The sequence below is a fragment of the Carettochelys insculpta genome, chromosome 1 (assembly GCF_033958435.1).
Source record: "Carettochelys insculpta isolate YL-2023 chromosome 1, ASM3395843v1, whole genome shotgun sequence".
Lineage (NCBI taxonomy): Eukaryota > Metazoa > Chordata > Testudines > Carettochelyidae > Carettochelys > Carettochelys insculpta.
Window position 1 is genome coordinate 349,891,261 of NC_134137.1, and position 16,221 is coordinate 349,907,481.

At 43.3% G+C, this 16,221-nt stretch overlaps 1 protein-coding gene across 4 annotated transcripts in view; it reads left to right on the forward strand.

The window, feature by feature from the left end:
• The window catches only part of CELSR1 (cadherin EGF LAG seven-pass G-type receptor 1), a 273,373-nt gene extending 258,623 nt beyond the window's left edge, over nt 1-14,750 (forward strand). The window contains exons 29-35 of one of the 4 annotated variants that reach the window (XM_075015986.1): nt 1,961-2,086; nt 4,934-5,070; nt 5,437-5,540; nt 6,202-6,369; nt 9,032-9,274; nt 9,756-10,020; nt 12,486-14,750. In XM_075015986.1, the coding sequence (XP_074872087.1) occupies nt 1,961-2,086; nt 4,934-5,070; nt 5,437-5,540; nt 6,202-6,369; nt 9,032-9,274; nt 9,756-10,020; nt 12,486-12,510 (1,068 nt within the window). In that variant the 3' untranslated portion in view covers nt 12,511-14,750. The remainder of the gene's footprint in view (nt 1-1,960; nt 2,087-4,933; nt 5,071-5,436; nt 5,541-6,201; nt 6,370-9,031; nt 9,275-9,755; nt 10,021-12,485) is intronic. The other 3 variants (XM_075016015.1, XM_075015995.1, XM_075016005.1) reach the window with 3 other exon arrangements.
• Nucleotides 14,751-16,221: the final 1,471 nt, after the last annotated feature.

Here is a 16,221-nt window from a genome sequence, read left to right on the forward strand (position 1 = left end):
TCCAGGGCACTGGGTTAGTGAACTAAGGACATGCCTTGTAGAGAGTACTGAAAGGGAGGAGGGTATCTCATCCCTGGCAACTCAGGCTTATCTTACAGCCTCTGGACTTGGCCTTGGAGCACAGTTGCTGTGGTTATTATCTCTTTCTCCAGACTATGAGAAAGCCATGGTCTCGCTTGTAAGCTTCTTCTCACGCGAGCTGTATTTGTAAACCATGGCACATGTTATGAGTTAGTTAGGTCTTATACCAGACTATGACATTTGGGTAAAGTGAACAGTCTTAATAGAAACCATAATATGCATCAGGAACTTGGGATTTTCACCCTACAACGGTCAAACTCTAGTTATTGTCTCCTCTGTATTAACACTGGTTATCTTGCTAATGGTAGCAAGAAGTTGTGGTTTTCTGTCACCTGTGGACAGCTTATGGTTTGTACAATTGAATTCACCGTAGGAAAGACAAATGGAGGAAGTGACTTTCAAGCTCTTCCTTTGTCTGAGGGAAGCTGTTAACCGGGTGAAGGTCATAGCACTACATCAGCTAATGGCCTGGGACCTAGTGAAGAGATAGTAATGGGATTCAGAAGCCAATCACTCATCTGAATGTGGCCCAGGATGGTAGTAACCAAATATTGCTTGCATGTTGTTGGCCAGTGTGAAATGAATTAATGGACAGGTATCTGCCCCCTTTCTTCAGGTTCCTTCAGGTCAAGGAGGAGGCACATCTGAGGGCCGGTATGGGGGATGTTGCCAGTACCACTGCCTGTGTTCCAGCTGGTCTATAAGGAAGTAGATTTAGTGGCTGTGGATGTAAATCCTTTCACAAGCCTGAACAAAAAAATCTTATGTAAAACAATGTTAAATGCAACATAAGTTCAGAGGGAAGCAAATTAGAGACTGGAATGTTCTTCCCTTGCCTGGAGAGTCATAGAGCTACATCATTACCTTCTTTGAACTTTTTTTTTTAAATAAAAATATTTATGTGAAGTGTATTAATGAGTCATCCAATAGGCTGATGTCAGAACTGATTCGATTTAATGCTTAGAAGGGGGGTGCCTTAAGCTTTGTATTATTCTACTTCAGCTGATTTGTCAGCGCATATGAAATGCAGGCTTCTTGGGGCATTGGTACTGCTGTAACTTCATGAGTGATGAGTTCACAACAGTACAGCTGCAACCTAAATAAATAACAAATTTGGCACCTGCACCAAATGACCCCAAACCAAACACACCGCTGCAACACAAGCAGCCCATAGGTTATCATATTTCTGCCAGCAGTATGAATCATCTGCAAAAAGGCTATATGTAGGGGTGACGGCTGGCTCAGAGGAACATACACTTGTTAACATATGATCCAGCCCCATCCTTAATACTCCTCTGCCGCTCCTGTTTTGGAGGCTTTGCAAAGCTTGTTCTTTCTCCAGCGTGTTAAGGGGAACTAAGAAGTGGCCCATTTCTGCTATTTCCAAGGCTTTCACTGCTAGCTGTGATATTTTGATGGGTTCCAATGTACCTGTCAGGATTTGGACCCATACTCCATGTATAAGCTCAAAATATTAATGTTGATATGACACAAAACCAACCTACGGTGTCTTGAACCATTCAACAGGAATCTGAACTCTCTTGTGCACATTTGAATAGAGTGTTTCCTTCCCAGGGGGCTAACTACTATCTTCCAAGATGCACCATGCAGTTCTTCAGGGAAAAGTTGTGTTTTTGCAATCTTTTTGTGGTAACACAAGTAGCTGGTGGCAAAGCATGAATCCCTGAGGGACCGACCTGTATCAGTTCACTGTGTTTAATGTATGGTGGTCAATCATTGCCATTAAAAGTACGTATCATATGCTAGAATTAAGATCTGGTGTGACAAAGACTATTCACTAATTTCCAGTGGTATTTTCAGCCCAGTGGTAATAAATCATGAATTCGACTTAGATTATTTTCTCTCTCTAACAATCCAGGGGCTCTTCATTTTCTTCTTCCACTGCATTTTTAATAAAGAAGTCAGGAAGCACCTGAAGAACACTTTAACTGGAAAGAAACCCCTCCCAGATGACTCTACCACAACACGAGCTACATTATTAACTGTAAGAGGTCACCTTAAAAAAAAACAAAACTTGTTTATAGTTGTCAGACAGCCATACGTATAATTTTAACTAACTTGCCCATAACAAAATTAATTATTTCTCCTTGCTTGGAGTGGTACAGTGAAAACCTGTTTATTTTAAAACAAAAATGAAATCTTGAGGGATAGGAGATTTTCTTCAAGTAAAAGGGAACATTATGAAGCTGTTAGATATTTGCACAAGTGGCTTGGCTTTTTACTAAGAATTTCTGTTTTATTCTCACGAAGTTGAAAGTAAAAGCAGTGTCTGTTAACTGTGACTTTGCATTTCATTTGAAACTGTCCAGTTTATAATCTTGTTAACTTGTATAATAAATATTTTAAAGCTGTTAAATGGAATAGCTAGCTGCCATTGAAATTATACTGCACATATTTTCAAGTAAGTAAAACTAATTTCTTGTTCATAAAAAGATTCTTGTTTACAGTTTCAGATATTTCCCCCATATGGTAATATGTAAAGATTTGTTCTGAACAGTTATTTGGCAAGTTCGCGTTCATGGTAGCCTGTGTCACACTGCAATGTTCTATTCAAGTTGGCATTTCATAGGCGATGAAGCTCTCATGCCCCAGTGTAACTCATTAGTGTAGTCCAGCCAAGCGGTGATGAAGGCATGGATCAGTGAGGCCACGTCTTCATTTGCCAGGATGGGACTGTGGCTGGGTCTACACTTGCTGTAGAAGATCTCACGCTTAGGTTCGATCTTCTGGGGTGCTGTTTCACGCATGTGCGGAACGGTGCATTCCAGGGTTAATATGGACCCCGGAACTCGTTGCGAGTGGCAACGATTAAGGAATGCTGACAGGAGGAGCGCTCCCATCGGCAATCTGCAGTGAGGACAGGGACGAATACTGATGGCTGCAAAATTGTTTTTCTGGTACGCAGTTGGCATACTGAAAATTGCATAGCAGCCATCAATATTCAAGGTAAGTGTAGACCCATCCTAAGTCTCCTAGCCTATTGAAAAGGGTAGAAAACATTACTAGCAGGTGCTTTTATGAGAGAGCGTAAAGTCAGCAAGGAATCCAAGAATACTCGCAAACTATGAATTGAATTTATCCACAGTGGCTATGCACTTTCAACCACAGGAGACCACGCTGGCTCTGCAGACGACTCAGTGTGCTTTCTTCTGCCCATCTGTCCTGTAGCAGTCTCATTTAAACCAGCTCTTCTTTATCCCTGAGCTGATCGTGTCAGAGCACTGGCCATCTTGGTGATAATGGTGTGGTCAGAGGTAGTGAAGGATAAGCAGAGCTTTGTATCACCTGTATATCAAGCCCATGTCATCTTACTAGTTCACCTAATGGCTGTGTGTAAGTGTTAAATAGGACTGCAGAGAAAACTGATCCTTGTTGGGACTCCACATGGAAAGGGCCTAGTGGCAGAGGTGAAGTTTTCTGTCACCACTCTTTGGGGGCGACTATGACTGTTCAGTATTTTTGAGGATCAGATATTTAATTTCTCTGCCTCAGTTTCTCACCTGTATAACGAAGGTGATGAAAGCCACCTGTCAAGGAACTAAATGATGTTCTTAAAGTAGGAACACACCACATCTGTCCTTTAGTACCTGCATTGGCTTCTCATAGGCTGTGTCTACACTAGCCCAAAACTTCGAAATGGCCATTTTGAAGTTTACTAATGAAGCGCTGAAATACGTATTCAGTGCCTCATTAGAATGCCGGCAGCCGCGGCACTTCGAAATTGACGCGGCTTGTCCAGACAGGGCTCATTTTCGAAAGGACCCCGGCAACTTCAAAAGCCCCTTATTCCTAGCTGCTGTTAGGAATAAGGGGCTTTTGAAGTTGCCGGGGTCCTTTCGAAAATGAGCCCCGTCTGGACGAGCCGCATCAATTTCCAAGTGCCGCGGCTGCCGGCATTCTAATGAGGCACTGAATATGTATTTCAGTGCTTCATTAGTAAACTTCAGAATGGCCATTTCGAAGTTTTGGGTTAGTGTAGACACAGCCGTAGAATATCAAGACAAATTTAAGCTCATGGTCTTTATCACCAACCTGCTCATTGGCTTGAGCCCACAATATTTAGATGATCACCTGAATCTTCAGGATAAGTACTGTGGTCGTCTACTCTGTTCCTCAGGCACAGTGGAACTCATTGCACTCGGGCTAAAGCTTGTCTGGACAGATGATTGCGCTTTCTCAGTGGCTGGTCAGAGGCTGAGACAAACTCCCCCATACCTCTAAGAATCATCACAAACCTCACCACTGTCCCCTTCCAAAGCCAGGTGCACTTTTTAAATCTACCTTCTTTACTAAAGAAAAGAGCGGTATATATGTAAGTAGCCAACCAGCCCTACTAAACCAAACCAAACCAAGCCAAACCAGCCCACTGTACACACAGGAAGCTGTATGGAAAGGATGAGAAAGAGATGGAATCATGCATGACAGATAGTCATGTTGCTTAATGCACTGCTGGAAAGTGCTCAGACACTGCAGCAATGAGCATGTGTAACAGCCTATAGGAATAGAAGAGAAAGTCAGTGGGAGCTGAGTTTATGGTGCCTTTCTGAAAATCGGGTGCTGCGTGACTTGTCTGTGGCTAGGGAAGAAGCCTGCGTCAGGCCTGGGATTGTAACCGTGGGGTTTCTCATTCCCAGTCCTGTGCTCCGGACACTCGCACTGGGATGCTCAGGAACTGAGACACACAGTTTGCAATGGGGCAAAGCTGTTTCCACTCAGAATGTGCAGTCTTGGGGTTTGTGTATTTAGATGTTCTCTTGTGTAGCAATGCTGGGGGCAGCTGAAGGAGAGAGGTTTATTTGTTATTATTCACTACTACTGTTTTTTTCCTCAGCGATCTCTGAATTGCAACAACACATATATAGAGGAGCCAAATATGTATCGCACAAATATTGGCGAATCCACAGTCTCCTTAGAAAGCACCATCAGGTCAGCCAAGAGCCACAATAGCTACCTTGCTTACATTCTCAGGTAATCGGGTGGTGGATGCATGGCTTGCAGGCCTTTATTTTTCCCTTCTTGTTGCTTTTGTGAGGAAAAAAAACTAACAAAAAACAATTAATGTCTTGGTTGAAATGCTGCTTGTCCTGTGCTATCTTTGCATCTTCCTTTGTTTATTTCTCATTTGCATGCATCTTTAGTGGGCAGTGCAATCTATAGTTAGAATGAAATACTATAATGATTCTTGCTATTAGTCCTATATAGCTTGCCTGTTAAAATGTTACATTTGACAGTACATCGTGGAGATTTTGAGCTATCTCTGTTTCTCTCTGGTCACTCAGAATAGCATGTTAACCAAAAATGTTATATCCTCCCTCCCTCCCCTGCATATTCTAGGGATGAGGCTGCTCAGAAACTCAGTGGGTCCTCAAGCCAAGCAAGGGCAGGTCAGACAGAAGCAGATTCTTCCATTTTTCACAGGCATCCATCAAAATCCAATGGTAAGAGTTTTTTGGAGACCTGCTTAGAACCATCTGTGCATTTCTTTCCCCTCAGCGTAATAAAGATAACTTTCTTCAAAAATATCTTACAGTTAAGATAAGATATGGTGGCTCGCCCTCTTACTCCATTTCACTCTCAATTTAAATAGCTATATTGGATAATAAGTTGTAAAGGTGTTGCTGTAGTTATGGAGTATCTAAGAGAAGATTTCATTGTAGAAATATGTGTCTTTTGTGTTAGGGTGTACTGTGGTCTGCTTACTGCCACAGCAACTTCTGCTGGTTGCACCAGGAATTAGCTCAGGTTATGGAGTGTGCTACCTTCTGGCTCATGTCTCAGTTGCTATCTGTTCCACTTTCCAGCATGTCTCCATGAACCCACGCCACCCCCTGGCCCACAGCGTCCTCCCCAGGACACTGCCCACCAGCGGTGCCTACGTCAAAGTATCCTATCCAATTATGTGTACTATGCAATTATGTTTCACTTGATTTCCTCAGATGAAGACTACCACACTAATAATCTAATCTCATCCATTCTGAAGTATCTGTCACTATGGGATCTAGGGACCTACAGTGGTTTTCTTTCACCCTGCTCCTTTGGCATGTATTTTTACACAGCTGCCTCTCAGGTTCTAATTTCTTGCCTCCTCCACTTCAACAGAGAATGATTCTGATTCTGACAGCGAGTTGTCTCTTGATGAACACAGCAGCTCTTACGCTTCCTCCCATTCATCAGAGAGTGAGGAGGATGGGATTGAAACAGAGAAAAAATGGAACACGGCCACTTCAAAAAACAATGAGCGGGGCCCAGTCCACAGTACTCCTAAAGGTAAGGCAGCTGCTCATGTGTAGGAGTAGGTTTCATTCTCATCTGGTAAAATGAATTGAGTCGTGAACTTGAGCAGGATAGTGACAACTACTTTGAATCCGTTTTCTTATTAAAACAGAAAAGCAGTCCAATAACACTTTAAAGACTAACAAAATAATTTATTAGGTGAGCTTTCGTGGGACAGACCCACTTCTTCAGACCATGGCTGTGGAAGTGTGTGGAAAGATACAGCCCTGGTGGGGTATAGCTGGGGTATGGTGGGGTGTGGGGTATGGCCATGGTCTGAAGAAGTGGGTCTGTCCCACGAAAGCTCACCTAATAAATTATTTTGTTAGTCTTCAAAGTGCTACTGGACTGCTTTTTTGTTTTGATAGTATATAGACTTGCACGGCTTCTTCTCTGTTACTGTTTTCTTATTATGGGTGTTATCCAAGAGATCCTTGTTTCCCCAGTCTGGGAGTGTTTTGCCCCCTGTGGTGCATGAAAGCAAGAACAAAGGACACTTGAGCAAGTGTTCACCAGTTACTTTGTGTACCAAAGTAGCATGGCTGCTAGAATTGCTGGGGAACCCCACCAGGGCTGTATCTTTCCACACGTCTTGGGAATGGGACTACACAGTTATGTAAATATCAGCAGAGGAGGACAGAAAAAGGAGGAAATAAAAGAGCAGGATAATTTGGGGGAGGAAAGGAACATCAGCCCCTTTTCTCAAACGTTAGAATAATGGAGATTTCCTGGGGTTGAGGGAAGTACGGCACAGAAAGGTTTGAAATGAAAACCCCGTTTCAGTCATGTGGATGTTCTGTGCACCATGTCCCCCCATGACTTTTGAAGATAGAGGTTTCATTCTTCTGTTACGAGAGACTGGTATGGCCAGAAAAAATCTCAGTGGTTTTTGACTCTTGGGTGTTCATTCAAACTTGCCCTTGTTTCGCCTTCTTCAGGTTTGTAGTTCCACTATCATTTTTACATTTAAACAATCCCAGTGTAAAATTCAGCCCAAATTGCACCGTTTTTGCACAAATGTAAACTGATGTGATAAAAACTCAGTCCAGCCTGGAAGCAAGCTTTGGTTTAGAGAGTTTTCTACAAAATCCATTTATTAGCCTAGCAACCAGGATTATGGCTGAATTGATGGTGGTGGTTTCAAATGCAGCTCTTTATAATTATACCAGAGCAATCGTAGATGCTTCCATCACAGAGTTTGGGCAGTGATGTAAATTTTTGCTTGAGCTAGGTATCCTGTGTCTGCTTTAATAGCTTCAGGCATACAAGGAAATTCCTGGGTTCCCAGGGAAAGGTGCTGCTGCCGAGGTGCGTGAAAGACCTCCCTTTTCTGACCAGAGAAATGCACAACTGTAAGAGTCCTTTTTGGAAAGGTTTAATCTTCTGGGAAGAGCGTTGCTGGTTAAGGACCAGACTGTGCTCCACTGCTGCGGGGGGAGAACACAAGGGGATGTGCTCCCACACCCTAAGCACTGCTGAGCATCAGCGGAGCCCAGCTGCTCTACCTGCGCTCCCTCAAGCGTAGGCAGCGCTCCCTCTACTCGAGACGAAGGACGCAAGATATCTAAAAGTACAGCGCAGAGAAGGCAGGGCCAGGCTCCAGCACAGGCTACTAGAAATAGTCAGGCACGTAGGGGGTGAAGTGTATGCTGCTGCGGCCAGGCCTGCTGACAGGGGCTAAGGGGACACTTACACTGGGGCCCACAACTCCTGGCTGCCACCACCACTACTGTGGCAGTAGCCAGAGCTCCAGGCCCCTTTGAATTGCCACCAGCTCTGAGGGCTGGGGAGGTGGGGTGCACTGCAGCCTGGACAGTCCTAGGGGCTGAGTGGCATCAGCCTCGCCCCCCTCCAGTCATGTCCCAAGACCCACGGTAGCCGTCGGCCCTACAGGCATCTGTCAGCGCTGCAGGTAGCATCTCCCTCTCTGTGAAAGGGAGCTCCAGCAATGATTCTGCCTTGGGGAAACAGAATTCTTCCCAGAGCTCCACCTGGAGTGCAGTGTACCTGCACACTGTCCCCATGTAACGGGTCAGCTTGCTGCCGTGGCGCCTCCTGCTGGTTGGTCTGGGAGTTAGCTGGTTTTCCTCAGTGGGGCACCATCTGTCTGGTTAGTTGTCCACCACCACTTCCTTTGCACAATCAGTCCTGTACCCATGTCGCTGTCTCGATTGTGGTGTCTTCTTCAGGACCCTGCCCTCTGGTAGTGCCCTCTCTACTAGTCCCTTCTGCTGCAGTGCTGCTTTCTCTCTGAGCTGGTCCTACCCCTTTCTTGACCAGGACCTCACTGAGTCAGCTCTGCATGAGTAGCTCCCTGTATGCTCCAGCAAGCTGTCCTCTGATTGGCTCCCTCCAGGACCCCTTCATTTATTGACTAGGGGAGCTGCGCATGCTCTTTCCAGCCTGCCAGAGCCCTTCTTTCTGCAATACTGGGCACTTGTCCCACTATACCACAAGTAGGACTGTATTTTTTCTGGTGGGATAGCACCTTACAGTATCATGTTGGCTTGCAGATCTTCAGAAATTATCTGCTGCAAGTAACTGTTGCCTGAAACTGTTGCAGAGCATAGGACTAGTTGAACAGGAGCAGAGAGAAGAACTTGGATGTTTTGTGGAAGGATGGTTTTCAAACCCGTGCGGTTTTTTTGCATTGCAGTTGATTCTCTACCCAATCATGTGAAACCCTATTGGCCCACAGAGTGCGTAACGACAAGCGATGGGGAGGATCCAGGTGGGAAGCAGAAACTGAAAGTGGAGACAAAGGTCAATGTAGAGCTTCACAGGGAAAATCAACTGAACCACAGCAATGAAGCACCTCAAGAAAATGAGAATGAAGGGCAGCAGAAAGAGAACAAACCTGTACAACAGCAGAATAACCAGCAGCCAGAACAGAGGAAAGGTAACTCAGTACCTTAGAAAGAAATCGGTAAAAGATGACATGTTTTGTAGGGTCCGTGTTGATAATTCAGAGCTCTCAGCTGAAGGACTCTATTGCCACCTTAGGAAAGTGGAGAATTTGCCAAGTTCTCCCTTTAGTTCTGCAATCTAATTGTTCAAGCGTTACTGAACATTGCTAGAGAAGCAAGGTCAGGCATGAGCAGTCTTGGCCATCAGCCCATTTATGTTTTGACAGCATATGGTTGTTCTGTAGGGGCATAGTATGCGGCCCAAAGGCCATTTGAAGGGTAACCAATCTGTGGCAGAGGGGCAGAAGCTGTAGGCACTATTTTTGGGTGGGTCTCTCTATTTTAACATGGAAAGACACTGGAAAACTTGAAACAGTCTGCCCAATAAAGAATAAATGGAACTTTCCCACTTAAGTTTTAAGTAAAATTGTCAACATGATTAAAAGGTCTTATCTTTCCTCCTTTCTGTACCAGGCATCTTGAAAAATAAAGTCACCTATCCTCCCCCTCTGATGGATAAGAATATGAAGAATCGACTGCGGGAGAAGTTATCGGATTACAATCAGACCACTGTCTCGTCCAGGACTGCTTTCTTAGGGACAAATGATGGGGTCCGTTCACCCTCTGACACTGGGGTGACAATAAAAAATCCACAGAGGGAGCAGTCTCGAGATCAGCTCAATGGAATGGCTATGAGCATCCATGTGGGAACAGTGAATGCTGAGACCTCAGATTCTGAGTAAGTGCCAGTTTGGGACTGTCTTCACACAATCACCCGCGTCTAACTTCTGCTCCTTTCTCTTCCCTGCTCGAATTTGCTACCCCACAAGGCCACACTTTCTCACGCTTTACATTTTCTGGGCTACTGGGCTGAAGACTTCAGACAGTGGTTGTGATAACTTGGTATTTATACAGTGCCCTGTACCTAAAGTGTCTTGACATCTCGCTAAATAGAAATACAAAACATGTTTTAAGAACCTATTCCAGCTAAATGTCTGCCCTAAACTAAAGCAACTCTCTCTTTGCCCTCAACCACAGACAGGAAAAAAATACCTCTCAAACAGCCGCCAATTAAAAAGATCAGAATGGCTAGGGCAGCAAGGGGTGTGGGGCTGGGACTGCAGGCAGTGAGCTTGTAGGGCTGGTGGCAGAGAGGAAGTGGTCAGAGGACTGGGGCATTGGTGGGAGATGAAAGAAGGTGTGGGGTAGCTGGAGCTGGGGGGGTGTGGATCAATAGCCTGGAAGGGCCAGTTGTAGGATTAAGGGAGGTGGGAGGGCTGCTGAGATGGTGGGAGGGCTGAGGGGTTGGAGACCTAGAGTTTTGGAGGAAAAAGGAGTTGGTAGGGCTGGCAGCAGTGAGAAGGAGAGACAGGGGACACTACTCAGAAAGGGCTCGTGAGGAATAGGAAACTTGGGGGCACAGGAAGGGATGTGAGATGCTGTGGGCACCTGGGGCTACGGACAGGAAAATCAGGGAATCGGGAATAGCTAGGAGCAGTGAGAGAAGTGAAGGCGTATGGTGAGCGGATATGCCAGAGAGCAGGGTAGGTCAGAGGCTATGAGGAGTCTAATGCAGGCAGTGTAGAAGGTTGGTGGCAGGAGCCTCAGGGAGCTGGAGGCATCAAGAGGCAGAATAGGACAGGAACTCCCAAGAAGTGAGAGAGGGATAGTCCCAGTGGGAGGGAGGGAAAGGAGGTGCAGGGAGTGGGAGGGCTGAATGTGGTGGGAAGAAGAGGATAAACTTAGGGAATAGGTGCACTGGAGACCTAGGAACATTTGTGCCCACCAGCACATGAATGCTCTGGGGAGTTGAGAGTGAGGAGAGCTAGAGTAGCAGGGACAGGGCCGGTGGGTTCTAAGTATTAGGGTGTCAGAAGGGCTGAGTTAGGGTAGTCCAGGGAGCTAGGAAGAAAAGTCACATCCAATACTACAGTCCCTAAAAATACCGCATGTGCGCTTGACAGAAATAAATCTGTTGGGTTGAAGTTGGTGCATATATTTGCTGTTGTGAACTCAAACTAGATGGTAATCCCAGGTGCAGCATAGACTCCCTTCAAACAGGCTTTCAGGGACTGTTCATTTCATTAATAATCATGTTTAGCAGCCTGTCCAAAGTTCAGACTGTGAAAAGAACATACCTATACATGCCTTCTTCACCCAAACTTAACTTTACCTGCTCAGATTTCCTTTAAGCCCCACAACAACAATACATGTCCTAATTCTTTTCATAAGGAAATTTCTAACACAGCCTTAACCATGACGTTGTGACCATCTCCCGCGTGTACCCTTTAGCTGGTACACAGAATTCTTTAAGCTCCACTTGAAAATGATCTTTGGAAGTTGGCTATTTGGAATGTTCTCCAGCTAGTCAAAAGCCTAAATATTACTCACTAACAGTACCTAGCGTCTGCTATCAGCAGTATTGTTCATTCCTGGTCTGGGTCTACACTATACAGTTTTGTCGACCAAAGGGGTCTTCTGTCGACATAACTCAGGGAGCGCCTATGCGCTTGCAGCGTTCTTGTCAATAGATTCTCGACAGAACTCTGCATTTCCCTCGACGGTATTATCCCTCAAAAATTTGAGGCATAACAATCTCTGAACGTAGTACTATCGACAAAGTGCAGTGTAGACACTTCTGTCAACAGAGAGAACTTAACGGTTGCTGAGCAGCCCTCTTTGCAGAGCTGCCAAGTGCAGTCTGGCAGTTCTCTGTCGACGGAGTAAGTTGTGTATAGATGCAAGCTGTCGACAGAGGCTTTAGCTAACTTCTGTCAACAGATGTTTCTAGTGTAGACATAGCCCTGGGGAATAGCTGGCCCGCTACAGTGCTAAAGAACATAGCATTCTACATCTTTGTGCCTTTTATGTATGAGCCTTTGGCATGAGACCTTCTGAAATGCAAAGCTTTTAACGCCTTTTAGGATTTCAGTAGTTTATGAAATGCACGCTTCCTTCTAGACATTAACCAGCTACCTGCATTGTATAGGCCTTCCTTTCTCAATGAATTTCTCTCTGTGTCTCCTGGAAATAACTTTCTTATCACTTTTTTTGTCCTTTGTAACAAGAGTGGCCTCTGTCTTGCAAGAATTTCATTGGTGAAGCATGATGATTTACTAAAATGGAGTAGGTAGTTTCACTTGGAATTGTTTGCCCATCTCTGTTTAACCCTAAGCCTGCATGGTTACTTCTTCTCATGAACAGAGGCAGTAATGAAACTTCAATTTGAATCATCAGGAAATAGCGATGACTTTTCCACCCTGGGACAGCTTGCTGTGATGTCACTTCCTTGGTACCTCAAATATCGCAGGAGATGCTCCATACGGAGAATGAGGACGGAATTGGTTCCTGTGCTGTTACATATTATGGCTATCTTCTGACAGTTCGTAAATGGAAAACCGTGCCCAAGACGTGTGATACGGCTATGCTATAGTACATTCAATGGCTGTGTGAATATGTAACTGTGCCAAATTGCATGAAGACAAAATAAGGACTCATTATGATGGATGACTAACTTTAGGAAGTGTTCACGGAGTCACAGCAGTGCTGCAGGGACTGCTCATGTGTACAGCCCAGATTCGTGACTTACACAAGAACAAATTGTCTTTGCTGCAGTGGACCTACATAAAGTGAAATGATCAGCCTTAAGAAAGAACTAGAAGATGCCTCTTGCTGAGGTCTTGCTCTGTTACCATGAATCACTCAGCTTTCTGAACTCTGGGGAGAAGACTATCACACCAAGTGTCCTTCTGTATCTATGCCAGCATCTCTACCAGCCTTTGATGGACACGGTGTCTTAAAATGTCCTTTATATATATAAATATATAAATATAAAAATTGTAGATAATTTTATATATTTTGTATGGTGACTCTAAAGAAGGAAAAGTTCCTTTTGTATATTTTACATTTATACTGATATTCTTCAGCTGATGCTAGGAAATCAATGGAAAGATCTCTTGATTATTTTTTATATTAAAAATTGCACAGTTGTACTTGAGTTTGATAAAGTAACTGATGTTTGCATTAAAGCCACCCTAAAATGTAGTGCAGTTTTTAAAATACTACAGTGAAAAGATTGACTCTAAATTTATAAATATAATGTATAGATTTCTGTTTCAAGAGTATAGAATATTTTAAGGATGCAGTATGTATATCTGATAACCTCTACTAAAACCAACAAATGTGTTCATTTTTTTCTAAGGTGTTTTGCCCTCATCTCCCATATTTTTAAATTTAGTGTTTACATTAAGAAGAACACATGTAAAATTTCAGTTGTATGTTCAGCTCGTCAAAGTTTTCAAAACCATTCTTGAAGAGAAATCAGTTGATTTACGATGTTCCCCCTCTTTAAAATAATTGTGTAATTTACATGCTAGCCACCTTCTACTTAGCTTTTCAGCACATTTTTTCTTCTAACCAACAAACCAGGGACTTGTTCTGACGACACACCTGTGCGTTTCCCCTGTTTTGCTTAAATACTGTGTAAGGCTTGTTTATTCGTTTTCCTTTTTATGTTTTATTCTGAGTCCAATTTTGCCAGTTGGAACAGAAGCATGAGTCTTTAAGTATGTCTGTGTTTCATTTCTTAACTGGGAAATTCCTGTCTATCTTGTTGCTCTTTCAATATAAACACATGCATTAACCTATTTCATGTTTCAAACAAATTAAACATTTTCAGAAGTGTGGGAAACATGGGTGGTGTCTGCCAACCTCATCCTCTTACAGTGTTTACAAACACAAAGATGTGAAAAATAGTCGTCTACAAATAAGTGTATAGGAAAATGTTTCTGTTAGCAGTTCCTTTTGGCTTGAAAATATGACTCAAAATGAGTCCTTAAAATTTCACTTGTGAAAAAGACATATTTAGCTACCTTTTCTTGGTGTTATGTATTTCAAACTATAGTAATTTTTCATAGTTACCATTTTGAAAAGCTATTAGCTCTTCTTTGGATGAATGTGCATGTGAGAGAATAAACAGAAATAATTTGTCAGGCTGGATAAAATACAGGAAGTTAACGAAAAAAAGCATAAACTGTAGTAATATTGTTTTTTATTATATCCTTAAGCATTTTTTATATCTACTTGAGGCCTTTGGAAAGGGGAAAGGATTCTGTCTCTCTAAAATATATACTGTGTGAAATTTTCTGGTTGAAAAAGTTTTAAGTGTCTGTCACACTGGAGGGTGTGCTCAGATATCTTGTACAACCTGTGTTAATCATTTTGTATCTGTGTATGTATATTTTGCCCCAGTGAGATGTAGTTAGTTTTTTATTTCAATCAGAACTGTTGCAGTAAATGTGTCAGTTGTATTAATGATGAAAAAATTAAAGCCTATTTTTATGATGTTTTAAAACTTTATGGCAGGTTAGACACTGGAGGGTTTTTTTTAACAAATGTATATTTATTAATGTGCAGAACACTGGAATTGCAGCACAGATGAAAGGAGAATAAATTAAGATTTTAAATTTGTATTCCTGCTCTGGCTGTTTATTTTCCATAACAATGGTAATGGAAACAGATGAACTTTTGAGTAGCATTTCTGGTCATTTGTAAAGGAATTTTTTGAAAATCCAGGTAGCATCTAGTCTCATTTTGAATATGCCAATAAGCATATCTGTCAGCTGGATGTTATATATTGTGTTCTTCCTATGATGTTCTTTCCTGAAACTATATGTCTTTTTAATGCTGAAATCTGTGAATCCATTCTGTACTATGAGCAAGTTAATAGGGCTCCACAAAAGTGGAAGGGAGAGTCTATCCATGCAGATGAACTTGCTGAATCAAGGCCACTGATTGCACCCATTTTATTTGAGCGTGTGTGAGCATCTTACCATTCAATTTCATTTTACAACCTCTAGACTGACTCCCCAGTTTAATATCAGAGAGGTAGCTGTGTTAGTCTGTATCTTCGAAAACAAGAAGTCCTGTGGCACCTTACAGACTAACAAATATTTTGGAGCAGCCATTTAGTTATCTCCTATGGTTCTTCCTTCTAGAATATTCTGAGCTGCAAACCAATATAAGCTGATTTCTTTTTCTAGAAAATTGTTCCAGATTGAACCTCTGTAGTCCAGCATTCTCTAGTCTGGCAACATCCATAGTCCGGCATGATTTTAATTAGCCAGGTATCCTTGGCTAAACTTGGGTGTGGCCAAGTTTCCCGTGGTTCCATAAAGTTTGTTTACAGCCACCAGTCCTGTCCTTCAGTGTTCTGCGTTGTTAGTTAGCTGTAATTTACCTCTAAATGTATTCTGAGAGCCCTGTAAGCAGTGGAAGTGTTGGTAATGCTGCTAGACAATATTGACCTCCTTTAGCCAGCAAATTCTTTGGTTCAGCACTGGTCAGGTCCTGAGGGTGCCAGACTAGAGGGTTTCAACCTGTAACAGTTATTCTGAATGCCTTTACGAGGTGCTGAAATATCAAATATAATGTTAGATAAGTTCTTCACAGTGGCTAATGTCCACAGATCCCCTGCAATGGGCACTTCAGCCTGCTCGCAGCAGCCAGATTATCAGCCACTGGCAGAAGCAGAGACAAGCCTCTGCAGCTCCTTCTAGATTTGCTTTGCACCCACAGTGGCTCTGCCAGTCCTCCCTGCTGTTTTACTGAGGGAAGTTCCACACAGTCATTTCAAATCTCTGCTTATTGGGCTCCATAACAGGACAGAACGCTGAGAGCCAGGACTGGTGGCTGTAAACAAACTAGGGGACCGTGGGAACCTTGGCCACACGCATGGTAAGTGGTCATCCAGCTAATGAAAATCATGCCAGATTACGGAGTTTGCCGGCCAAGACTGTTCCAGATTAGAGAGGTTCAACCTGTATTTCCAAACAACACACTGCAGTTCAGTCCCCAAACCCGTCATTCACACTCCGCGCGTAAGTCCTTTCCAGTAGAATTACAGCCCCCTACCACTTAACCTGAAAGTAAATTGTGTCCC